The 25,376-nt window shown below is 46.0% G+C and overlaps 1 protein-coding gene and 1 pseudogene across 8 annotated transcripts in view; both read left to right on the plus strand.

Annotated features, from left to right (window-relative positions):
* SP110 (SP110 nuclear body protein) overlaps positions 1-21,872 on the plus strand; it is a 40,818-nt gene extending 18,946 nt beyond the window's left edge. For 3 of the 8 annotated variants that reach the window (XM_081813429.1, XM_081813430.1, XM_081813436.1), the window contains 10 exons: positions 1,410-1,553; positions 4,307-4,375; positions 8,311-8,409; positions 8,875-9,017; positions 9,846-9,890; positions 15,512-15,627; positions 16,334-16,442; positions 16,753-16,824; positions 17,388-17,528; positions 18,624-21,216. In XM_081813429.1, the coding sequence (XP_081669555.1) occupies positions 1,410-1,553; positions 4,307-4,375; positions 8,311-8,409; positions 8,875-9,017; positions 9,846-9,890; positions 15,512-15,627; positions 16,334-16,442; positions 16,753-16,824; positions 17,388-17,528; positions 18,624-18,734 (1,049 nt within the window). In that variant the 3' untranslated portion in view covers positions 18,735-21,216. Of the gene's footprint in view, positions 1-1,409; positions 1,554-4,306; positions 4,376-8,310; positions 8,410-8,874; positions 9,018-9,845; positions 9,891-15,511; positions 15,628-16,333; positions 16,443-16,752; positions 16,825-17,387; positions 17,529-18,623; positions 21,217-21,258 lie in introns of those variants that run through there. The other 5 variants (XM_081813431.1, XM_081813432.1, XM_081813433.1 and 2 more) reach the window with 5 other exon arrangements.
* On the plus strand, positions 2,800-2,930 carry LOC145720835 (U4 spliceosomal RNA; annotated as a pseudogene).
* Positions 21,873-25,376: the final 3,504 nt, after the last annotated feature.

The raw sequence follows: 25,376 nt of genomic DNA on the forward strand, positions 1-25,376 counted from the left end.
GGAGAACCCAGAAACCGTGTTGGTTCCAGCAGACTTCTTTTCTCTTATCAATGGGAGGGATAGGGTGGAACTGGACAGAAGGTGTCAGACAGTTTTGAGATTAGGACTGTGTCTAGTCTGGCTCAGAGCCAGGATGAATAGACAAAGCAAGTCTTGATGGGCAGGCAGGATTCAGACTCCCAATATCAAACTGGAGTTAGATATGGAGTCACAGAGCATTCAAAATCACCTGAATTGACTCATGCCTGCTTATCTTGTGTCTACTCCATGCATGAAAATTGCATTATTTGCAGCTTAGGAAACAAAATTTTGTGAAACTGCATTTTCTGGTTCCTCTGCTTTATCTCTCTGCTTTCCTTGTCACCCTGAACTCTCTCCCTCCTACTTTTCTCCTTCCCTTTTCCTTCATTCTTTTACTCAAAACCATGTACTCAAGGTGTGCCAGTCAGTAAGGATTCCCTTGGATTCTGGGCCATTCCGTGAGCACCCTGGGAGGGCATTTCCCCTCAGCTCTCAACATGCATCATGACATGAGCATCACTGCTTTGGACATGCTCCAAATTTTCCTGCTTGTTTCCAGTGCCTCTCAGTCTCAGGGTTTAACCTAGGAGGGAACTCAGATCTACTCGCTTGCCCTCTTTTTCCTCTTGTCTCTTCCTCCTGATTTCCAACCCCATCATCTCCCTCAGCCAGAGAAACTTAGTCTTTGTCATATGCTGAGTTTTCTTCTTCCAGGAAAACTTCACATTTAGACCTCCAAACTTGTATTGTTAGCATGTAAAGGTAATTTTTGGAATTTAGAAATCCCTTGGGCTCTCAACAAGTTCTGTGTTTCAAGATTTTGTGTAAGGTCTCCAAAACAGTCTCAACTGAGCAGTGACATCTCAGTTCTAGCCAGCATCTGTCCTTGCACAGATACTTATTGATTTAATAATTAGGGAACCATGGGCCATTGTGATTTATAAAGATAAAAAATACATCATTTTAATATTTTCAAAAATATGCTCCCCTTATATTTTCAGTCAACAAAGGCAAATGGAGTGTGAGGTATGTGTCAGGTACGTGTCCCAGGTCCTCTGGGTTCAGCAGTGAGCAAATCACAAATACTCCTGCCCTCATGGAGCTTACATTCTAGTTGATGCATGTGTAATTAATAGACAAAAAGAGAAGTTGAAGGGGAGAAAGAGAAACAGGATGAAGTATTGTGAGTTTGGGGAAGAAAAAAAGATACACACAAGAAAGAAGAGGAATAACTCTAAGAAAATAACATAAAAGAGAGGTATAAGAGTAAGGGATTTCCTGAAAGGTTGAGGGCTGGGGTATGAGAGAGGAAGTCACTAACAAGGGGAGGAGGGGGTTCACCGGGGACCCCAATTTAAACTATTCACAAATCACTATCCCCTGGGCAGCCTCACCTGGGCACAGAATCCAAGAGAAGCTCCATGTGGTGGATCAAACAACTGAAAAGAAGGATGATTCAACCAGAAACTCAAAGATCATGACAAGGGCCCAAAAGGCAAGGACTGAATGTGTCCAGACCTCTGAACCAAAGGGTAAGCTGAGGACTGAACCTGCCATTCAAATGCTCAGCGTGGGAGGGTCTCTCATGGGGCAGGCACAGAGTTGGGTATTGTGCGAAGGAAACAGCAGAAGGGAGCAGTGCAGACAAGACAGCAAGGAGTTGCTGGACTGAGAGTGGTTGTGGGAAGAAGTCAGTGCAGTGCTGCCAACATGCAGGTCAGCTCAGCTGTGCCACGTGGATTCAACGTGACCACGTCCCAGTGTCTACTGTTTACATTTCTGTTAGTAGAGTCACCACTGCTCCACTGAGTCTGGGGGCTCCTGTCTGATTCAAGCTTGCTCCATGGGAGGAGTGGCACCAATCCTCAAAGTGGACACACTCTGAAGAGTATTTCTTAATGGCTTATTTCTAGAAGTGAAGTGGCTTAGTCAATATTTAAAATTAGCACATACTGATGATCAAATTGTTATCAGTTTAGTCTCCCATTAACATCATATGGATGCTCTTTTTCCTCCACCTCCACCAAAACTAGAAATAATAAGACTTTTCTGTGTTGACAGATTAAAAGCAAAGAATGAGGGGTGCCTGGGTGGCTCAGTTGTTAAGCGTCTACCTTCGGCTCAGGTCATGATCTCGGGGTCCTGGGATTGAGCCCCACATCAGGGTGCCTGCTCCACGGGGAGCCTGCTTCTCTCTCTCCCACTCCCACTACTTGTGTTCCCTCTCGCTGTGTCTCTCTCTGTCAAATAAATAAATAAAATCTTAAAGAAAAAAAAAAAAGAATGCTATTCCACCCATGTTTTCCTTTGAATTTCTTTGCATTTTGCATGTGATAGGTTGTATTACTGCTCACTGATATCCCTGAAGGTTATATACCCTTGCCCTGTGGACTCCAGTGTGGCCATGTCACTTGACTTGGCCAAAGAAATGTGGGCAGAGATGTGAGGGTCCCTTCAAGGCCAAAGCTTTAAGAGCCTGTGTATCATCTTTTTCTCTGCCATGGGACCAACAGTGTTCTAGAGAGAGGTTGTTCTGTCCCCAGGATCCATGTATGTCAATGACATGGAACTTCATCTAACTTGTGATGAATGAGTAACATGAAGGAGAAGTACAACTGGGTTGTTCTAAACCAGCACTTGGCAAACTTTTTCTAAAAGGGGCCAGATAATAGTTCAAGCTTTGCTGGCCATACAGTCTCTATTGCAACTACTCAACACAGCCATTGTAGCATGAAAGCAGCCAGAGACAAATATATAAGCAAATACACCTGGCTGTGTTCCAATGCACAGTGGCCGTATCCTAGCCAATGAGGTTTATCCGAGGCGCGATAATTGCTAATTGAAAAATTTTTTTATTTTTTATTTTTATTTTGTTAGATTTTATTTATTTATTTGAGAGAGAGACAAAGAGAGAGAGAGAGAGAGAGCATGAGCAAGGTGAGGGGCAGAGGGAGAAACAGACTCCCTGCTGAGCAGGGAGCCCGATGCAGGACTCAATCCCAGGACTCCGGGATCATGATCTGAGCCGAAGGCAGACGTTTAACCAACTGAGCCACCCAGGTACCCCAAAACTTTATTTTTAAAAACAGGTATTGAGAGGCGCCTGGGTGGCTCAGTCGTTAAGCGTCTGCCTTCGGCTCAGGTCATGATCCCGGGGTCCTGGGATGGAGCCCCGCATTGGGCTCCCTGCTCCGCGGGAAGCCTGCTTCTCCCTCCCCCACTCCCTCTGCTTGCGTTCCCTCTGTCGCTGTGTCTCTCTCTGTCAAATAAATAGATAAAATCTTAAAAAACAAAAAAAAACCCCAAAAAACAAAAAACAGGTATTGAGCCAATTTGGCCATCAGGCTGTCGTTTGCTGATACCTGTAATCAACCACTGAGATTTGGGAGGATCACAATTTACCATAACATCATCTAGCCTATTTCTACTAAGATACCTGTTTTTTTAAATAAATTTTGTTACTAGAATTTTTTCTTTTGAGGATCACCTGTTCATATTTGCCCATTTTTGTATAGGATGATTCATTTTCTTAAATCTATTACAGAAATGAACACTTTGTTATCTTATTGCAATTTTTCTTATCTTATTTGTGTCTTTTAACTTGAGAAATTTTTGGTTGTGGAGACTTTTTTTTTTTATTTAGACAAATCAGTTTATCTTTTCCAAGAGGGTTTATGCCAGAGTTTCTCAACCTTGACACTGGCATTTGGAACTGAATAATTCTTTGTCATGAGTGCTGTCCTGTGCATCATGAGAAGTTTGGCGACATCCCAGCCTAGAGATGCCAGTAGCATCTTCCTCCCAGCTGTGAGAAACAAAAAGATTTCCCAACATTGTCAAATATCCCCCAGGGGACCAAATCACCCCACATTGAGAACCATGGCTTTGTGCCCTATATTTCTTCCTTAAAAAACCCTTTCTGTGTTATGTTTATAAGGTTATATCCTTTATCTACTTCTATTGTTTGTATTAAATACATATATATTATGGATATAAGTATGTTTGTATTAAAAACATTATATCGATTATTATATATTATATTAATATACATTAATTTATGAATATACAGCATCTATAATATTTTTGGCCTTCCTATCTATTAACATGAGCTTGCTATTTTTCCGTGATCAATGCTATAGTATTCATTTCACAAGACTCATATCTATCTTGTTTCTCCAAAGCGGTAGAAAGACAGAAAAAAATTACTTTAAAATAGTTGATATATAAAGCATATAAATCTATGTTTCAAATTATAGATGACACTAATTTTTTTTCCTTTTTTTAGAAAAGAAAAGGAAAAAAAATGTCAGTTCAAGTTCAACAAGAAGGTGTCAGAAAAGTATTCCTCCCAAGGGTAAATAAGCCAGATGCAGGGCCTGTCCGGCTGCATGGCGCCCTGCCAGATGCTAATTGTTTGTCTCCCTGTCTTCCTCCTCTTTTCCCTCCCATCCTTGCCCTCCTCTGCCTAGGTCTCCTTCACCTGCATTCTTCCCCACTCTAACAAGTGTCACACCGGACACTCCAGGTGAATGCCAGTGCATACCTCGTGCTGCCTACCCAATCACCTGCTTCTGCACTGGGATGGATTCTTCAACAGAGAACCCACCAACAAAGACCCAAAATGTTTAAGAGAGAAAGACTGAACCCATGAGTCAAGTTCTAACATCAACTTCTACTTCTTTCATTCCATAGGGTGAAAACCCTTATGGAAGCAAGGCCCTGATGGTGTTCCTATCTGCAGAGAGCTGAACTTTCTTTTCCTGTGATAGACAGGGGTGCGAGCCTGGTCTCTGTGGGTCAGCCCCTTGGCTTGCTTCTGCCGCCTGCACCCTGAGGCCTCTTGGGGTCACTGTCCTCCCCTCTTCCTCCTCTTCTTCCCCTCCTCTTTTTCTGCTTGCTCGCATTTTTCTTCTGCTTTTGTGACACATCTTCAACATCATCCCCTCTCCCTCTGCCTTCCCTCTATGCTCCAGTGACATTAGTCTTTTTTCCCCCATGAATTTATTGAATTTATTGTTGAAGTAGAACAGGGGTTACTTGAGGTGGGGTCCACAGACTGGTGCCATTGACAAGTCCGTTTGTGGCAGGTCTGCAGAAAGAAGGAGCTTATAAATTAACTGTGACACTGGACCAACTGTCTTTACAGCAAGACCTCCTCAGTGGAGATGCCTTGATTTCTATTTTTTTTTTTTTTTTTTTGAGAGAGAGAGAGCGACAGAAAGCGAATGCGCCTCCCGGGGGTGGCACCAGCAGAAGGAGAGGGAGAGAGAGAATCCCAAGCAGGGTCCACACCCAGCATGGAGCCCAACATGGGGCTCGATCCCACGACCCTGAGAGCCTTGATTCTACTTTGATCAAGCTGCTGTCTCGTCACACGCTAACATGTTGAGTAGCACTGGTGTAATGTGCCTAAGAAAAATGCACGTACCATAAATGTACACCTTGAGGAATTAACACAAAGGAAAAGCTCATATGTACCTGGCACCTAGGTCAAGAAACACAACCTAACCCATACCCACAATCCAACCCCTACCCACACCCTGAGTGTCCCCACCAGCCTGATTTCTGAGAGCCTAAGCCACTTTGACACTGGATGCTATGCCCCCCTTTCCTGCTCAGGACTTCCTCATTGTGTCCCCCTCACACACTTCCTCCCCAAAGCTAATCCCCCCTTGCTCTCCTCCCTTTTGCTTCACACCCTCAGGCCTCACCTTGAACCAAGAATTCTCTGTTCCAGCAGGCAAGGGTAGGTCTCCCTGACATGCCTTCATAGAGCCTAGTGTTTTTTTTTTCATGGCCCTTGTCACAACTATAATTAGCTGTTAACTGGGTGAAAGTCAAAGGAGATCAGTAAGCAGTCAATCTTGCTCATTGCTCTATGTCCAACTTCTCTGTGCCTCACACAGTTTATGCTTAAATAACTATCAGATCAATACATTATCTATTCTTCTTTACAAAGTATGAATACCAATATCAGAACCTCCATTTACTCATACAATGCAGTATGAGCTCCAGTGACTACTACCATGGAGCTCCAGACCTTTCCCCAGGCCCCGTCTGTCCATGAATGATTTTCATCTTGTGCCTTTTCCCGATGTTCATCTATCCAATCAGTAATTAACTTTTTTTTCCATTCTGCTTTTCCTTGTCTCTGTTAGGCTTTCTTTTTGTTTCCTCCACCATGCTTTTCATTTCCATGAACTCTCTTTGTTAATTGCTTACTTTTCATAGCAGGTTCCTCATTGTTTGCCCACACTTATGAATGGTGATCTCATAGATGTGGGAGAGCAGAAGGCAGGCCTTTCCCTCGGGGTTCCAGCCTTAAAAGCCTGTTTGCAAGAGGAGCAGGTGAGACTAAGCCAAATGCAGGATGACTGGGAACAGATCAGAAAGCTGTCCCTACTTAGGTACACGGTGGTGTCTTTGGAAATACTCAGGACACAAGGTCCTGCCTGACTTGGTAAGCTGCCTGCACCAAGTAAAGGAGGGAGTTCTGCTTGTGCCCACAACTCTGCACCCTGGCTTGCTGCCCAGAATTGCCAGTGCCACCCACTGTTCCCACATCTGCTTGCAAGCATGTCTGGGACATCTGTGTTTTGGGACCTATAATATGCCCTAGGGAATTAAGGAATTCGTTCCATGAGACAGAAAACTATACAAGGTCCCCAGTGCCCTGCTAATCCCCCTTGGGGTTTGCAATAGTCCAAAGTTACCTGTGGCTCTGCCTGGTCACCCACATTAGGAACCCCCAGTGGCAAATCTTCCACTCAACTTTGACAGTAATATGCACTTACATAACCTTGCTAATAAACTGCACAGCCAAGATTATAAGCCCAACCAATCTGGCTCCTGAGGCTGATCTGTCATCCCCTGGGCCATATTTATTTAAGTGGGCAGAGTCCGGAGACAAGTAGTGGAGCCAGCCATTCCATGCAAGAATGCTGGCTGGCTCTTGAAACTAAGTTCTTCCCACCCCCTCATTCCTACCCAGGTTTGCTATAGCCCCTGCCCCTCCAAGGCTGGGCATCTTCCAGCGTTCTGTTCAGGGGAGAAATCCCCTCACTTCTCAGGGATCTCTGCTTTCTTGTCTGACTCTAGTTCACATCTTTCCAAAGTAACTAATGATTTCTTCACCATTGATGCTGCTCTGTTCTCTTTCCAATGGTGCTCTTGCTTTCTCATACACTTCCTTTTGGCTCTTTTTTTTTTTTTTACGATTTTATTTATTTATTTGACAGAGAGAGAGAGAACAAGCAGGTGGAGCAGCAGAGGGAGAGGGAGAAGCAGGCACCCTGCCAAGCAGAGAGCTGGACACAAGGCTTGATCCCAGGACCCTGGGATCATGACCTGAGCCGAAGGCAGACACTTAACTGACTGAGCCACCCAGGCACCCCTCCTTTTGGCTCTTTTAATAAGTATCTGAGGCAAGAGAGAAAGTTGGACTCGTTGTTCACCTAGCCTTATTCCACAAGTAACATCCTGTATAATGCAACATAAGCCATGGGCAGAGTTTTCTCCTTGCCCCTGGAGACAGCTCCTGCAGTCTATCTGGAATGAATCCACCCACAGTGAGGCTAGAGCAAAAAGAAGCAGGAATTGCTGATATTTATTTTAAACTCTTTTACAACTGCTTCTCCTGAATCAATATCCCACATCCCTACTCAGGGGTTCACAGTTGCCAAATCTTTCCATGTGCAATTCGCAGATTAGTCTAGAGTTCTTGGGGTTTTTCTTTTTTACTCATAGAGGAAGAAACAGAAAAGCAATAAAATGAAAAAGGACAGCAAAAAATGAAGACTGACCGTAATACCTCAACACTAAGCACCTCACTCATCCTGCCTTGGTTTAAATCAGGAGATAAGATTATAGACAAAGACCTTTCCTCCAGCTACATGAGCACCACAAAATATTTTGAGCAGGCAACTTCTATCAGCACAGAGAGATAAGCAGGATGCTTATGGAATAAAGGAAACTTAGGTGATGGCCAATTAGCTTATGAATTAAAACCCACTCACCAAAGAAGCCCTATATGTTTTACTAAACATTTTGTTTGATGTAGTGTTGGTGGTGATGGTTTTGTTGATCGGAAACTGCTCTGTCCATGTTAGCTAATCTGCCACTCAAAATGGAAGACCTTCTGCCAGTTAACCAGAGGTTGCCCTCTAGTGCCATTTACATGATTATTGTTGTTATTACTATTATCAAAATTTAGGGAAAGGAGAATCCATGAAGGAGATAGAATGAAGACTGAGCAACACTACACTCTTCTACTTTCCCTTCTTCTTTCAGAAAAACCCGAAGATGAAACTGTGGATTTTCTCTCTCCTGAACTTCCTGTGACCTGTGGTGAAGCCAAAGGGATTTTATATAAGGAGAAATTGAAACAAGGTGGGTTTCTCGGTCTTCTGCTCTTTGGAACCCCTAGAACCACTGGAAGAGAGGGAAATACCCATGTGTTTAATCATCCAGGAAATAAACCCTGCAAGCTAGGCTGCAGAGAAAGAAGTGCTTATTAAGAAAGAATTTTCACTTTTCTGTATCATGGTAAACCTGGCAGCTGAGCCACTCCACTCCCACGTGGAAGTCATCCATGGACCCAGTGGCTCTACTTGCCACGTGTAGATGTCACATAAGATGCAAATCCTCTCCCACTCCCACACCACTCCTGCAGGCTTCAGGGCTTCCTTCAGTCTGAGACAGAAGGAATCCAGACTCCCTTGCTACTGCTCCCTCCCCACAGGAAGTTTCTCTCCACCCAGGCAGGTGGAACAACCACAGTTAGGGATTTGAGGTTTAGGGTTAATTCACAGAGAATGAAATTAGATCTGGGAATGGGCCGTCTTTATCTTACAGGATCCTCAGAGAAGTGCATTCGGAATGAGGCAGGGGTCTGGTTCACACCAAAAGAATTTGAAATCGAAGGAAAACGGGCAAATACAAGGAAATGGAAGCAGACTGTGCATTGCAAAGGAAAGACCTTAGAAGAGCTGCTGAAGGTATTTGACAGGGAACAGATGGGTGACGGGTTTAATTCCTTGAAGGATAAGTGGAATTTCAATAACAGAAATGTGAAGGAATTTCCATTGGGATTCCACAGCATGATTGAGAAAGAGCTAGATTTTTCAGAGAAAAAAGTTGTGGGTGATAAAGTTAGGAACGCAGATTGGTGGTACCCGCGGCGGAGAACTTTAAACGTGAGCAAAGGGTTGTGAGGTCAGGAGAGTTTTAAGAAGCTTAGCCTGGGGATATTGGATGGGGTGAGCTGGGAGTAAGCCAGATGGAGACACAGACCTCCGAGAGCTTCCTTGCACCCTCTGCCCAATAAAGGCCTCTTCCAGACCCAGCTCCATCTGGACGCCTGGGTGACACTTTTCCAGACCACCTTGTCTGTGGGCAGTCTCTCCTCTGTACTTCCCTAGCTCACACACTATCCTGTGAGCAACAAACAAGGCTATTGGTCTTTGTGATCCCAGAACCCAACACAAAGCCTCCCCAAAACACTCAAAAAGTTATCACTGTGATGGAATCATAAGGACTTTACCTACAGAAGGAGAAATGGAGAGGGGAAAAGTGGGTGAGAAAAGAACTGGGAAAGAAGGACTAATGGGTCTTGGGTTTGAGTAATGGGAAAAAAATGATTTTATCAAGTGAAGTCCAGAAGAAGAACTGATTGGAGGATGGAGCTAATGTTTTTTTCAGACACCTTGGGTTTGAGACCCAGTAGGATGTCCAAGTACAAATATTCACTAGGAAGTGGGAACTTCGATGTGGACAAAAGAAGAGCCTCTAGAATAACCTCATTCACTGCCCCTTCTCTCTTTCAGAAAGGACTTTTGCTCTGTCCTCCAAGAATAAGTGTCAAGAGAGAGGTAAAGAGCAGATGAATTTCTACCACATTTTCAGTCACCCTGTTGCAGACTCTCTGCATCCAAAGGCTCACCTTCGAGTCCTCAAGTCCCCCAGCCCTGGGTCACCTTTCCTTTCAGGCATTGCGTCTTCATGACAATGGCATTGGCACACTGATACATGTATGTGCCATCATAGTTTCATGGTTAATTTGAGATGGGGACACAAATAACTCTTAAAATGAAGACTAGGACAAAAACTGATGATTTACGTGTTTTAGACTTGGATATTTGGATGAATACAAATAAAAGGTGTCAGAAATAGAGTGCTCTAGTTTGAAAAGTAATTATGAAATGGAGGTAGACAAGAACAGTATGTGAAAGAGTAAGACGACCATCCTTGATTGAACACAACTATTCCTCAGTTCAACGAGCTCATTATCAGTAGCAGCAAAATGGAATAGTGTTTGAACTGAGCTTTGTCTCAGCAGAGCATCCCTCCAGGTGGAAATGGCAGTCATCATTGTCTGCACCAGCTGCTCCTCCTCAGCCTTCTTCACTTGCTTAAATATGTCCTCCAGACACAAATCTCATTCATGAACTTCCCATGGTGCCTTTCGCATGTTACCCTGGAGGCTGGCCTGACCCTTGGCTGGATTCATTCAAAGTTCAAAAAGACAAGGCGTCTCCCAAAGCTGTTTATTGTATAAAACATCTTTTCCATGCTGATTTGAAATACCTTAATGTGTACAGGGGTGTTCCTTGTAATAACCAAAAATTAGGGAAGAATGCAAATGCCCATCATAATTATAAAATAAACTGATATATCTACTAAATGTGTTTTAAAAAAAATGCATGGGTATAGACGCCTCCTCAGTCAATGGAAAACCACCCAAAGGGTCTAAGGTCAAGAAAGCTTTCAGAAGCTTAAACTAGTAATAGTAGTAGCAGTAGAAGGAGCCCAATCTTGTTTATGTGACTATGTAGGTCTATGATTGAAAATATATCTGAATGAACTGGTTATTTTGGGATAGGATTATATGGGACATTTGCCTTCCATATTATACATTTATGTACAAGTAGAATTTTTATAATGACCATTTATTACTTTTGTAACCAGGAAACAAAACAATAAAGATATTTTAAATCCAGAGCATTAATTAATGGCCCCAATATTATAGTTCCTTCTCGCTCAGCACATTATAGTCAGAAGCACACTTGACCCGACATTTCGGTACTGTCTATTAGCAGCCACATTGGGATAATGAGATAATCTGTAATGACTACAAATGGATGAATGCAGGCCTTTTCTTCAGCCACATTATCTAATACATCACTGTTGCTCAGCAACATACCCTGTCTCCATTGGTGTCTATCTTTGTCTCTGTGTACTATCAAGAAACCTGATGCTGATACTCCAAACATATGTTTTGTGACTTCCCTGGGGGACGCTGCTCCCATAACCCAAGGTAAAATGAGCAGCTGGTACAAAGTCATAGGCTCAGGGCCTGCGAGAGCCTCCATCTCTAGAAGGGCCCAGTATGAAGACAGCAGTGGCTACTCGAATGGTGTATAGTGGGAACTAAGGAGAACAGTTTATTTGCCTTTTTTTCTGGACAGATTCTAGAGCCTTTGATTAAAGGGATTCTCTTCAAAGTAGGCCAATTTACAAGTAAGCGTACATGGACATAAGTAAAATCTATAAATGAGGAACATGTTACCCTGAATTCAAAGGCGTAAAGATGTTGGGCAATAGTCACGGGTATTGAGAGGGTTTTTCAACAATTGTTTCTTGACAGTTTCAGGGATGGAGAAGCCTTCAAATGACCAAATAATGCCCAGAAATTTGCTGAGCTGATGGGGCCTTGCGCTGTGTGTAGATAATGGCCTATCCCTTTTTGTGAGCTCCTTTGTGAATAATTATACATTCTGAATGAGTATGTCAAATGAAAACAATGTCATCAATGTGGTGTTATATTTGTGCTCCTGTAGTTAAGATCTTGCCTGCAGAGGTTGTATGTGATGGTAAAGCTGTTGAGGTGCTGTAGGGAACCATGTAAAAGTAATGGTGTATCCCTACAGAGGTGATGGCAAGCTGCAGCTGAGATGCTGTTGAAAGAGGCACAAAGCAGAACTTCCTAGCCAAATCTGGGACAGCGAAACACTTGCCAGTTGCCAAGCGGTTGGTGTCAGTAATTTCAATAATACTGGGTGTAAGGACCTTAATGGGTGGAGCTCCTTTGCAGGTAATTATATCCCACTAAATTTAAACAAGTTACCCTCTATACTTTTAGGGGCATTACCAAAGATAAAATAGAGGACAAACAGGTAAACCTCACTTTAACCATCAAAACTGTTGCCTTGCCTAAATGCCCCATGCTCATAATACTCATTGCTCTAAAATATCCCACAGTGGGCATGGATGTTCTTACCCAATGAATAATGAAGTAAAATAAAGTTTTTGACACATAACAATCAGTCTTAAAAAAAAATGGAACCCATGGACCTTTCCCTCTCTTAAAAGAGTTAGTAGAATCCAGTATAAACTTCAAGCATCAAAACTCATGATACAAGATCTACTTCAAACAGGAGTGATTACCTCTGCTGTTTCTCTATTTGACTGCCCAGTTTGGCCTGTTCTTAAACTTGGGAAGAATGAATGGTGCCTCATGGTGGATGACTGCAACTTCAGTGCCATGGCCCAGCAGGCAGCAACACTAAAGCATAAGCCAGTTAGTGGAACCAGTTAGCAAGCCAGAGCAAGAGAATACAGACCCCAGTCACTGAGACTCCTTGCTTGTTGAGCCAGTTGTCTTCTGATTGCCGGCAAGGAAGTGGGATCAGCCCTACACCAAAAACTGGGTCCAGATATCAAAACTGATGATGCACTACATGCACCAAGAGAGTACGGAATGATTTATTACTCACATACTGAGGCTTTCTAGGGAGAGAAGGGCTGTCTCCCAAGCTGCTGTGAAAATGGCCTGAGTAGTGAGGGGGAGTAGCCCAAGGTTTTATTATGGCGGGGCGGGGGGGGGGGGTGCGGGGCAGGGTGAGAATTCCCTTGCGGGGGCAGAGCTTGTCTGGTTTGAACTTCTCACTGGGGCCAAGAGGGGGAGCCCATGAGCTTCCTTAGCCAGTGGCCGCCCTGATGTGGCAAAAGGGAAAGAGGGAGGAGTGGGACTTGAAGCTGTCAGACATCAAACATAAAAGCAAGAGTCAGAACGCGGCTGTGGAGCTGTAAGTCCTTTCTCTCTTTCTCTGTCATATCACGTGTGTTGGAAACTGTTCCACTCCAGAGCCTAGGGAAGGGGGTGTTTTGTGTTAGTCACAGCCTATCAATAACCAATGTTGTAGTTGGACCAGCCTTTGTGGTTCTTATTATAATCACAATATGCCCTCCAGCACTAAGCATCAGGAAACTGGAAAAAAAAAAAAAGTTTATTATTTACAGGACCTGGAAATTACAAAGTGCATCTGGGGCCATACAGTGAGGCTGTGGAGAGATAGATGGAGAGACAGATAGAGGTAGAAGAAGAGGTAGAGAGAGAGAGGGAATGAGCATAGGTTTGAGGTTCTGCCTTTATTGGGGTAGAGGGTGGGGGCCTAGGGTTTCTCTGGCTCCATCTTTATTGGCGAATTTAAAACATAAGAGCTAGAATTTAAAGTGTGGGGGGGGGGGGGGAAGGTGGCCCAGGGGCACCTGGGTGGTTCAGTGGTTTAAGCATCTGCCTTCAGCTCAAGTCATGATCCCCGGGTCCTGGGATCAGCCCAGTGTTGGGCTCTCTGCTCAGTGGGGAGTCTGCTTCTCCCTCTGCCTCTGCCCCTCCCCCTGCTCTCTCTCTCTCTCAAATAAATAAAAATCTAAAAAAAAATTTAAAAAACAAACAAGTGGCCCAAATAGTCAGTTATTGAAATGAACCGAGATCCCTAAAACAAAGGAGTCTCAGTGAGGATTGGTGGCCTGGCTCTTTATCTAGTTGTGTGGCTGGAAATGTTTACTTGAGAAATAGCAAGATAGCTGTGTTTATCGGGGTGCTGGAGCAATCAAGGCTTCAGTTAGGCACTTGCATTACAAAAAAAAGGGAAAAAAAAAAACTATCAGTGCTCACACTACAGAGGGGCTGGGGCTCTGGATCCAACTGGGGTCTCAACTAGGAGAAGTGGGTAGGTATGGGCTACTTGGGGAACCGGGGTCTGCACTCTGGACCTGGGCAGGCCAGTCAGAGGGCAAGAATGGCCATAGAGTGTCAATTCCAGGGACAAAGAAAAGCAGACCGGGAAGTTCAGGATAGGAAGGCCAGAAAGATCACCTGAACTTCAGGGCTGGTGGGGAGCCCTCTTTATGGAGTCCTGGGGCCCCTGTAAGTAGAGGAATTTGCTCAGGAAGCCTCCCCAATTAAGACAGAGATGAACTCATCCCCAAGTCAAGGGGAATTTTTACTCTGGCTGAGTGGCTAGATTTTGTTTATTTGAGAGAGTGAGCATGAGCAGAGAGAGGGACAAGTAGACTCCCCACTGAGCAGGGAGCCAGACACAAGGCTTGATCCCAGGACCCCAAGATCGTGACCTGAGCCAAAGGCAAATGCTTAACTGACTGAGCCACCCAGGCACCCCTCTGAGTGGCTAGTTTTGAGAATGGACAAAACATTTCCATCCCTTATGCCCTTACCCAGGTCCTTGTACTTCTGTTGTGGACAGTTGAGGGTAGTGGCAGGATTTCTCTTTTAGATATGACTGATCCCCAGCTCCTTCAGTCCTTTGCTCCAGCTCCTGATGGTCTATTTCCCACCTTTTCACCACCTAGAAAGATGCCTCTTCCTGACTCCTACCTTTCGTGCAGAGAAAACATGTCCTTGTGTGTGGAGCCCCACTGTCCATCTTGCAGGGTCAGCAGTGGAACCAGGGGCTCCTGCCTGTAGGTCTTTATCCAGCAGTAAAGATCACTTGTAAAATTTACTGGTTCACAACTGAAGGCCATGAGAAAGACAATGATTTCAAAGGCCCACAAAAAGACCCATTTATACAGCAGCTCTCTGTCTTTATGTTTGTTTGTTGGCCATAATGTCAGGAACTGTTCTGGGTCTGCCCAGCATGCTCGCCTGGGATGACACACAGTGGACAGAACAGCTCTGAACCCAGGCACAGGCAGCCTGGGTGCCAGTCTGGCTCAGGTATTAAGTTGTGTTGACTCTGCAGAAAAAAAAAAAAAAAAAAAAGCATCTCGTCTTTCCAGACTTGTAAAATGAGGAGGTTGCCTAAAGCTTTGTGTTTTCTCAAATTTTCATGTACTTCCAAGCCATCTGGGATCCTGTTAAAATGGATTTCAATTCAGTAGGTCTGCATGTCTCCCAGGTGATGCTGATGCAGCTGGTCCTCAGACCACACTTTGTGTAGAAAGGGCTTAAAGGACCTTCCATCCCTTCCAGCTCTGACAGGTGTGGTTCAAGGGGCAGCTTGATGATTCTTGCCATTAGCCCTTCTGCGACTGGAAAAGCCAGGCTCGCCCTCCATCAGCACTCTCCCGGAGCGCCGCGGTCAGGCAGGTTGGAAACATCCACTCTGGAACACACAAGGATGGTGTGTTCCAAAGCCCCTTGGTGTCAGTGCTGATCCCAGAGCTGCTGCATTATCTCCCCTTCCAGTGGGAAAACTCCAAGGAATGTGAGGTGTGCTGTAGAGGGGGACCACTGCTCTGCTGTGACACTTGTCCAAGAGCCTTTCATGAGGACTGTCACATCCCGTCTGCAGAGGCGGAGAGGTTAGTGAGACCCAGCCTTGCCTTTTGCACGCAGACTCTGCCCGGGCTCTGCCTTTGGTGGCTCAACTCCAGGCGGAAGAGCAGGACCCGTAAGCGTCGTGGCTCAGGTGTGACCCGGAGTCTCGGGATGGGGCAGCAGTCTGGGTTCCGTGTGGTATCATGACAGCCTCTGGTTCTGAGTCTGTGACTGAGCCACCTTGACTCCACGTTGCCACTGCCCCTGGGTAGTGTCCTCTCCTAGTTTTACGACCCTGACTCCTGTCCCTGGGGATTGAGGATGGGAAACACCAGCTGTTTATGTTCTGTGCTTTTTCAGACAAGGCAGGAAACGTGGCCTGGTTCATGCATTTTACCACGGGCTCGACGGGCTGATAGAAGCCTAGGTCCCCAGGGGTTAAGGCCCAGTTTTGACACTTGGGTGTGACAGGCAGGGCGCCTTGTGTTCCCAGCAGCTCAGCTGGGGAGAGGAGAGCCCACCACTCACCCTGACACCACCCTGCACACACTGAACCCCCTGTTGCCACCCTCCATGGGAGGAGGGTCGGGGGCTCAGGCCCCACGTGGGGTCTTGGAGACTCTGGGAGGTGTCCCCTTCATCTCCCAGCTGTGTCCATCGGCCATGCCTGAAAGGAGGATGGTGGCAGCCATAGGAACAGGGGCTGTTTCCAGGGGCCTGGTCCCTGCTCACTTATGCCTGACCTCTCAGGAGCCCATGGAGTTGCACCTTCTGCAGGATAAAAGAGTCTTCGGGAAGGCAGCAGTGTCACGGGGAATCTGAGGCCCTGGAGAGGCAGATGCAGCCTGAGGAGCAGTTGGTGAGTTGGGTGCCAACCCCAAGCCTTCTCCTTACCCCGGACATGTGAGAAGTCCAACAGGTAGAGGGGGAAGGGAAGGGCGCCCATGGGTACCTGAGGGAGCCTGCAGTGTCTCGCTTCCGAGGATGGCGATTCGGTGCCCAAACAGAGTCCAAGCAGAGTTCGACACACCCCACGGCTCTTTGGCAAATGTGGTTGGACGGTTGGCTGTGTCTGGCTCTTCCTGCTTGTGCCCGTCTGTCTGGGCACGGGTCTGGCTTCGCTTTCTCCGAGCTGCATTTCCCTTTAAAGCTTTCTTCACATTTTACAGAAATGTGAGTTCCTCCTCTTGAAGGCCTACTGTCATCCACAAAGCTCCTTTTTTGCAGAAACCCCACCTAATGTAAGTGACATTTTATGATTCTTGTCCTCCGGGCATCTCTTTTATGTAAAGCTCGTTCTGGAATTTGGGAGTGTGACTCCTAAGGGCACTGCTGTTTGCAGAGAGCAGGTTTAGTTGCAGAGTCTGGAGGGGGACAACCCGGTTCAAACTCCACCCACCACGTCCTGGTTCTGGGAACCCCGGGCAACTAGCTCCGCCTCCCGGGCACCTCAGTTTCGCCTGCTCTTCAGTGGGAATGTCTTTCTTACAGACAGCAGAGGGTTTAGAGCACCTTCTCAGGAGACTTCAAGTCCCACCTCTACCATTTTTTAGCTGTGAAATCCTGGAGAGGTTGTTTAACGTCTCTCTCCCTTGGTTCCCTCACCTAGAAAATGGGGGTAATTATAGGACCTATCTCATAGGGTTGTTGTAGGATCATATGCTAACCTAGTGGCGGTGTTCGGAGCGGTGCCTGGCATAGACGAGTCTGATGCTAATATCATCACTTCTGTTGTATTTCAGTTGGATCCCTTCCAGGAATAATGGCTGCGTTAATATCACCCTTTTGGTGGCTTTGTCCCTAGATTCGAGATTATGGAGAGCCCTTTAAGGAAGCCATGTGGTTGGACCTGGTGAAGGAACGGTTGACTGAGAAAGTGTACACAGTGGCGTGGTTTGTTCGCGACATGCGCCTGATTTTTCGCAACCATAAAGCATTTTACAAGGTAAGGGGTGTCTCCTGTTTCCTCTGCACCTCCTTTCTATTTTTCCCTAATTTCTGGGGCAGCAGAACATTGAGAGAATTGTACCAATCTCGTCCTGGAGAGAGCTCAAAAGGAGTGGGATTACAGAAGAAAGCGGCCTCTAAATTCCAGGGGTGGAGAGGAATTCAGAAAGGACAGCAAGCAGGACAGGGAAGAATCCTTGTCAACAGGGCCTGAAAATCCGTCCCTGATTCTAGGACGAGCGGGATAGTCACACTGAGAACAGTCGATCTCATCCTGCCTCCTTGTTCAAACCGGGAGGAAAGGTAGTTCATGGCTGCATTGTTTTCCACGCCTCAGAAATACAGAAATAAGTGAAGGAATTAAACTTTATGAAATAACTTAAACTCCCAGGATGCTCATGCTTGGATTTTTTTACTCCTAAATTCCCCAGGGGACCCAAACCTACAGAACTGTCCTCAGATGGTGTTGGCTTTGTCCTTTGTCAGTAGCAAGAGTTGAGTTATCTTGCAACCCAACGGGTTGTCAACTTTAGTCTATTGAGTTTATCCTGATTTATACTATCATTTGGGTAGATATTTCTTGGGAGATATCTAAGGAAGATTTCCATCTCCACCCAGCCTCCTTCCCTTCCTCCATGGCACAAATTGGCATGTTCATGAACCACAAATTTTTAACTGGTGTCTGCACGTGGAGCTGGAAGGAGAGTCTACCCAGGGAGCCCCCTCCAGGCCTGGCCCAGTTTCAGCCTCAGAGAATGGAAGGCTCATCTTTCCTTCAGAGGCTGGGCTTTCAAGAAATGCTTTATCTCTATCTATTTTACCCCAAGCTCAGGCTTTGCAGTGATCAAAATCAGCTCTCCAGTCCTGACCACCTGTCAGGTCCAAGTTAGGAATCGGGCAGAGCCTCGCTCATTTCAATATTTGTGGTATCAGCATCTCCCCCTGCCCTGCGCAGTCTGCCTGGCTACTGGGGAAGCACAGCATTCCGGACAGGCAGGGAGGGGCTCCCCCCCAAAAATGCAAAAATGCAAGTGATTTTGGTGGTCCTAATTCTTTGTCCTTAGACATCTGTTTGCTTTTATTTCTCTTTCAGGCTTCCGACTTTGGTCAGATAGGACTGGACTTGGAGGCAGAATTTGAAAAGGACCTCAAAGAGGTGTTTATTTTTTGCAAAGCCAATGAAAACAGCTTCCAGACTCTTTGACCCTGTTCTAGAAAGACTAAGGCACCCCAACTTCAGGATCCGGATGACATGACCCTGGCCATCTTTAGACAGTCAATGAGTCTGGGATGCTATTGGTAGCCCTCTTGACTCAAAGCCAGAGCCTTCATACCATCATCATGCCTTCCTTTTTGTTGTTGTTTCTTTCTACACCTAAAAGAAGTGTGTGTGTGTGTGTGTGTGTGTGTGTAAAATACACCTCTAATCCCCAGCCAACACCACAGGCCTCTTCCTTGCCAATATGTCCATCTCTCTTCTCCCACAGTTATCTATTCTCATTTGCTCAACTAAACTACAAGGATAATAGCTTCAGAATCTCTACAGTCCTACCACTATGAAAAAGAAACTAAGTTGAATCCTAAATTGTGTGGAAATTATTTTGATTCTGTTTTATATGTATATTCTGTTATATAGTGTTTCTGTTATATATATGTATATATATATATATAATATATCTCATATATCATTGCAGAGAGTATTTTTCAGTATTTTGCACCTGCATTTATGAAGGAGGTTGGTCCGTAAGCTTCTGTGTACTGTCAAAATCAGATGTAGGGCTATCCCAGCTTGGCACAAGAATGCCTAAAATTTTCTACTTTTATATGCCCTGGAATAGTTTATAATGTTTTAAATGAACCAACTCATAAAATTATATAGCCTCCCATTCTTTGTAGAGGTAATATTGACCATGTTCTCTACTTTTTCAGGGTCATTAAACTATTCAGATATTCTCTTGCTTTTTGAATCAGTTCCACTTTTATAGTTTTCTAAGAAGTCATTCATTGCATGTATTGTTTATACTTGGCCTTATTTCTGCCATATTATTTTATTCCTTCTCTTTGGAATACTTTCATGTGATTTTTGTCTACATTTTCTTTGTTTTCACCTTCTATTCTGGAAGGCATTTGTAAGAGTTTTTTTTTTTTTTTTTTAAAGATTTTATTTATTTATTTGAGAGAGAGAGAATGAGAGAGAGCACATGAGAGGGGGGAGGGTCAGAGGGAGAAGCAGATTCCCTGCCGAGCAGGGAGCCCGATGCGGGACTCGATCCAGGGACTCCAGGATCATGACCTGAGCCGAAGGCAGTCACCTAACCAACTGAGCCACCCAGGCGCCCCATTTGTAAGAGTTTTTAATTCTAATATTTACCTGCAAGTTTTCCAAATGTGTTTTTAACTTATTTTTTAAATGTCAGAGCCAGGGGCTCCTGGGTGGCCCAGTCTGTTGAGCATCTGACTCTTGATTTCAGCTCAGGTCATGATCTCAGGGTCCTGAGATAGAGCCCTGCACATCAGGTTCTGAGCTCAGCGGGGAGTCTGCTTGAGATTCTCCCTCCCCCTCTGCCCCTCCCCCTCTGCCCCTTCCCCAGCTCGTGCTCTTTCTCTCTCAAATAAATAAATAAATCTTTAAAAATAAATAAATAAATTCAGAGCCAAAAATAGATTATCTTTAATGAGCCACATATTTAAGCCAAGGTGTTTGTCACTTTTTATGCCCCTCCGCTTCCTAATTCAAATGGGGAGGAATTCACTATTTTATAATATGGCTATATATTAACATTATTAAATGCTTACTTCTACTTGTATTATTTTAATTTTATTCAATTATATAAGCCATTATTTTGTTATTTTTACATTATATAAATTGTTACTTCAAATATCTACTAAATTGAAAAGCACAAGTTGAAACTACGATAATCTATCTTCATGAGAGCAACATCAATGCTGGTCTTTTCTTGCAGTGACTTCTTCCTTCTTTTTTTGCTCCTTCTTTCAGTCAGTGTATCTTTAGGTAATTTGAAAAGAAGATTACACAGGTGACATGTTTTCTGAGCCTTTGCACAGCTCTGAATGTCTTCTTTGTTTTCATAAATTCACTGTTGGGCTACAATATGTATTTTATCACAACTTCTCACCTTCAAAATCAACTTAGACTTTGGTCCACTGTGGCTTGGGCATTTTCGTCCTACACTCGTGAAGTCAGAATTCTGTTTCTTTGTTAGTGTGTAAACACATAGCAGGTTTCCTTGTTCTCTCTATAGTTATATATTTTTGACAGGACAGGAGTCAGTGTAATATTCTTATCATTGATCTTGCCTGGCACTCTGCCCTTTCAATATACATATCCAGTTCTTTTTTCAGCAGCTGCATTAAATCTTTCTGATCCTTTTGTTCTGGGCTCTCTTTCAAGAACATCTATTATCCATATGCTGGCTATCCACTCTCTGGCCTCCCTATTTATCATTTTTAAAAAAGAAAAAACAAGTTCTGGGAAGCACACCTCTTCTGAGGTCATTAGTCTAAGACTTAAATATACTAACTCAAAACAATCGCAATTCTATGGTCAATATTTTTTTTTTATCATTTTAATAATGCTCATCGCTCTCTATTAACCAAGCAAATTTTTCTTACCACAATACTTTTCTTTTCTCAAGACAAAAATAAAAAGTTACTGCTACTACTAAGTTGTCCTGACCTGTGATTCTGATTTTTTCCTTCTTATGTAGTGTCAATGGAGGAGTGTTATGGACTGACTTGTGTCCCCCAACGAATCCATATGTTGAATTTGCACCTCCCGTACTCGGAGACAAGGCCTGTAAGAAGGGGTTAACGGTTAAATGAAGTCACAAGCATAAGGCCTTAATGAGATAGGATGACTGTCCCTATAAAAAGAGGAAGAGACCGCGTGATGGTTCTGCCCATGCGCACAGAGGAAGGGGCAGGTGAGGAGGCAGCAAGAAGGAGGCCCCCTCCAAGCCAGGATCCAGCTCTCGCCCGCAGGGAATCAATCAGCTGACACCTCCATCCAGAACTTCCAACCTCCAGAGCTGTGGGAAATAAATACCTGTCATCTAAGCTGCCCGAGCTGGGGGTTTTGTTGCGGCAGCCCGGGCCGACTAACACAAGAAGCGAGCGGCACCTTGGGACCCCGCTGGCCTCCCCCACCAGGGACTCGGGCCAGAGTGTGTGGGAGCCTCCATTCCGGTACCTGGTGACACAGACTCATAAACAGACCATGGAGAGAGAGTCCCCCAGTGTTTCCACAGCAGGGTGGAGTGACCACCTATGATCCAGGAAAGGGTGGAGGCAGCTTGAACCCTGACTTAAGAGAAGCAGGTAAAGAAATAGAATTTGTTTGGGGCGCCTGGGTGGCTCAGTTGGTTAAGCGACTGCCTTCGGCTCAGGTCATGATCCTGGAGTCCCAGGATCGAGTCCCGCATCGGGCTCTCTGCTTGGCAGGGAGTCTGCTTCTCCCTCTGACCCTGCCCCCTCTCATGTGCTCTCTCTCTCTCATTCTCTCTCTCAAATAAATAAATAAAATCTTTAAAAAAAAAAAAAAAAGAAATAGAATTTGTTTTGCGATGTGGGAAGGGGACAAACAGGACCATAAAGACTCCCGCTCCTGATGTCGTTCTGGAAGGGAAGATGGAGGGGGGGGCGTAGAGATGGCCGTCCCTGCGGTGCAGATCTCTCCTCCCAGCCCACTGTCAGTGCATCAGGATAAAAGATCTTCCCCACCCCCCCAGTGTTTACCAGCAGCCAGGATTATTGTGTATTAAACGATCGTGAATCCATTTGTGACCCTCTCTTCCATTCTGGCCCTGGCAAGCTGAACCACGTCTCTCTTTCTCCTGGCACAGCTCTGGCTTGTTCTGTAACAGGAAAAAGAAACCCAACAACACTGAAAGAGTCATTTATTCCTTTGAAAGTTTCAACAGCTATCAGTTTAGTTGCCATGACAACCAAGACCCCATCCCAGGAGCCATCTCTCCCTCTGGCTCCCTTTTGTTGTCCTATTGCTCCTCTGGTTTCCACACTATTTCCACCTGTAAGAGCCGGGTCTGGTTAATTCTGGTCCACTCAGCTGACCCTCATTCTCCCCCAGTCCCTCCGGGAGGTAGGCTCCCTCCTGCTCTTCTCTTGACTTCCCGCTCCCAGGCCCACCCTCTGGCGTCCATGACACCCCTGCACACAGGCCAGTTGCCTCCTCCCAGGGACCCCTTCTGGTTCTGCCCCCAGGCTGTTTCTCCCTTCCTGGTCCAGCTTGGTTCCATTCTTCCCCTCCCCTGCTGGCCAGGGCCACTGAGAACCCAGGTCAGCCCAGGACTGCTCCCCCCCACAAGCTATGACACCGGAGGTTATAAATGACTCTAAAGTGGTCCCCTGAAGCTGGGCAGGGCTGAGGCTACAAAAATGAAACACAGAAAAGCTTTCTATTGGGAGTGACTAGAGGAATTATATGTAAGAATATGCTCCCCCCTCCAGCTGATACTAGAAATTCAACCTTGGAGGGACGCCTGGGTGGCTCAGTCGGTTAAGTGTCTGACTCTTGATCTCAGCTCAGGTCTTGATCTCAGGGTCATGAGTTCAAGCCCTGTGTTGGGCTCCACACCCAGCGTGGAGCTTACTTAAAAAAAAAAAAAAAAAAAAAGGAAAAGAAATTCAACCTTGGAAAATTCATTCTTAGGAGCTGGGAAGGGATGGTCTCCTGGTCAAGTACACCTGCCCTCGGGGGAGGTAGACTTAACTGGCAATCAGCATCTGGCCTGAGTCCTTTTCTCAGATGCTCTCCACGCTCTGGCAGAGCCAGGCCCAGCAAGAAAGCTCCCATCCTGCGGGTGGCTGGGGAGCTCTGCCTCCAGCTGGCCTGGTCAGTCCTGCTGGGAGCCTTGGCCTCTCCCCTTCCTTGTCTGAGAAGCCTGACTGCTTCTTTCCTCCTAAAGATGCTCCTGAGTTCCTCGCCTCCTGGAATTGGGTGTGTGGGCTACAGAATTCCAGGCTCTCCCTTCTCCCATTGTCCCTGAAAAAAAAAAAGAAAGAAAGAAAGAAAACACACACCCTATTCCTTTTAACAGCCACGCCACTGAGAAGTGATACACGAGATAACGAAATCCGAGAAGCCATTGTCTTACTCATTTTTCCCCTGATCTCAAGGGGGCCACCTGCATCTCCAGAGCTAAAGTAAAGTAAAGTAAGGACCCTCCCAGCAGAGGATCCCTTTGGGCAGTGTGCCAACAGGCATGTCCATCGGACAAGACCAGAGTGGAGATGCACTGGCGCTGGGGACACCTTGCCCCACGAGCAACCGTTGGCATCTGACTATTTAGAGCGGGTGACATCCCTGGGGGAACCCTCGCCTCCGTTGATCCAGATGTGACATGGAGGCCAATTGGCCGGAAGACAGCACGAGGCCCTCGAGCAGGGAGACTCAGCAGGGAGGCCAGGGACCCAGGCCTGGATACAAAGCCTGAGTTTCAGCAGGAAGGGGTGGCTGCAGGTCCAGGATGTCAACTGCCACCAGAACTCATCCGTCCCATTGCCCTGGGACAGAACTTGTTCAAGGTGGAGGGACGGTTTGGCTCTCTAAATGCTGTAGAGTCTCGGGAATGAGATGAGGCAGACATGTCCGTGTTTCCCAGGGACAACACTAAGGTTTCCAGCCTTTAGACTCAGCAGCCCTCCAGGAAGATAGCCGGGCCCTGGGGCTGTGGGCTCAGATCCGGGGCTGCAGTGATGCCCAGCTCTCAAGGCCCAGACTGAGGGGCTGGCTCTGCGCGGACCCCATGCCTAGGGTTTGAACTGATTGCTAGGCCCACGGAAGTGCCCTGGGGGTGTGAAAGCCTGGTCCTTCTGCCCTCAGGCAGGAGGGTTCTGGCTGCAGGTGAAAGGTGGGCATTCAGGCTAATAGGAACATGTGAATACTCACCAGCTGGAAACACCAGAGATGTTCTAGCACATACCGGCATCCTGCGGGGAGGAGTATCCCCTGGGAGAGGCACATCCTCCTAAGAAGTAAGGCAGAGGATTGGTCCTAACAGGCAGTCAGACCACCCCTCAGCGCCTACAAATACCAGTGCCCTGGGCCAGAAGCCAGGGGGCAAAGTTGGTTATTTCCATATCTGGACCACCCCTGATTTATATGCATAGCCAGAGCCTGGTATCAAAACCATCTGTCCCCGGGTCCTCAGAGTGGTTTACCCTGGACCCTCTGGCCCTGGTTCTGAGCTCTTTGGAACATCTGGGCAGACCTAAGCCAAAGAAGAGCTCTTCCTCCTGTCCCAGGGCAGGCTCCAAACCCAGCTCTGAGGGCCCGGCACTCCCGACTTCTGCAGTGACTGAGGATTGCCTGAAGGTAACACGAGAAAGGTCCCTTCTGTTCTTATCACAGGTTTAAGACCTCAAGGCTAGTGTAGGCACCCTAGGAGCCGTACTGGGAATGCAGGCTGAAAGAGGGCTATGTAGTCTGTTTTTCACTGAAACAGTTTGGGGTCTGGTTGTCGGCCCAGCCTAGAGATGGCCAACAGCATCCTCGGACCTGGATTCTGGAATCTCCCGTTTGCAAGAAGGCCCACATGACCTGCTCTGTGGGAAGCTGCACCACGAGAGGGGTCTTTGGTCCCTGTAAAGTATATTTGACAAGATGGTGTTCAGAGAGGGGTCCTCCAAGATGGCTGGACGTGGGGCCCCTTCCTGCTGACATGGTCCATGGCCCGCAGCTTCAGAATCACCAGGAAGCTTGTTAAAATGCAAATTCCAGGGTCCCTGGCCCTAGATGGCAATCTCTAGGACTGATGCCCAGAAAGGGGTGAATTTAACAAGCTTAACAAGTTTTTGAGGTGACACT

Source organism: Leptonychotes weddellii, chromosome 3 (assembly GCF_054177405.1).
Source record: "Leptonychotes weddellii isolate Sample4059 chromosome 3, ASM5417740v2, whole genome shotgun sequence".
Taxonomy (NCBI): domain Eukaryota; kingdom Metazoa; phylum Chordata; class Mammalia; order Carnivora; family Phocidae; genus Leptonychotes; species Leptonychotes weddellii.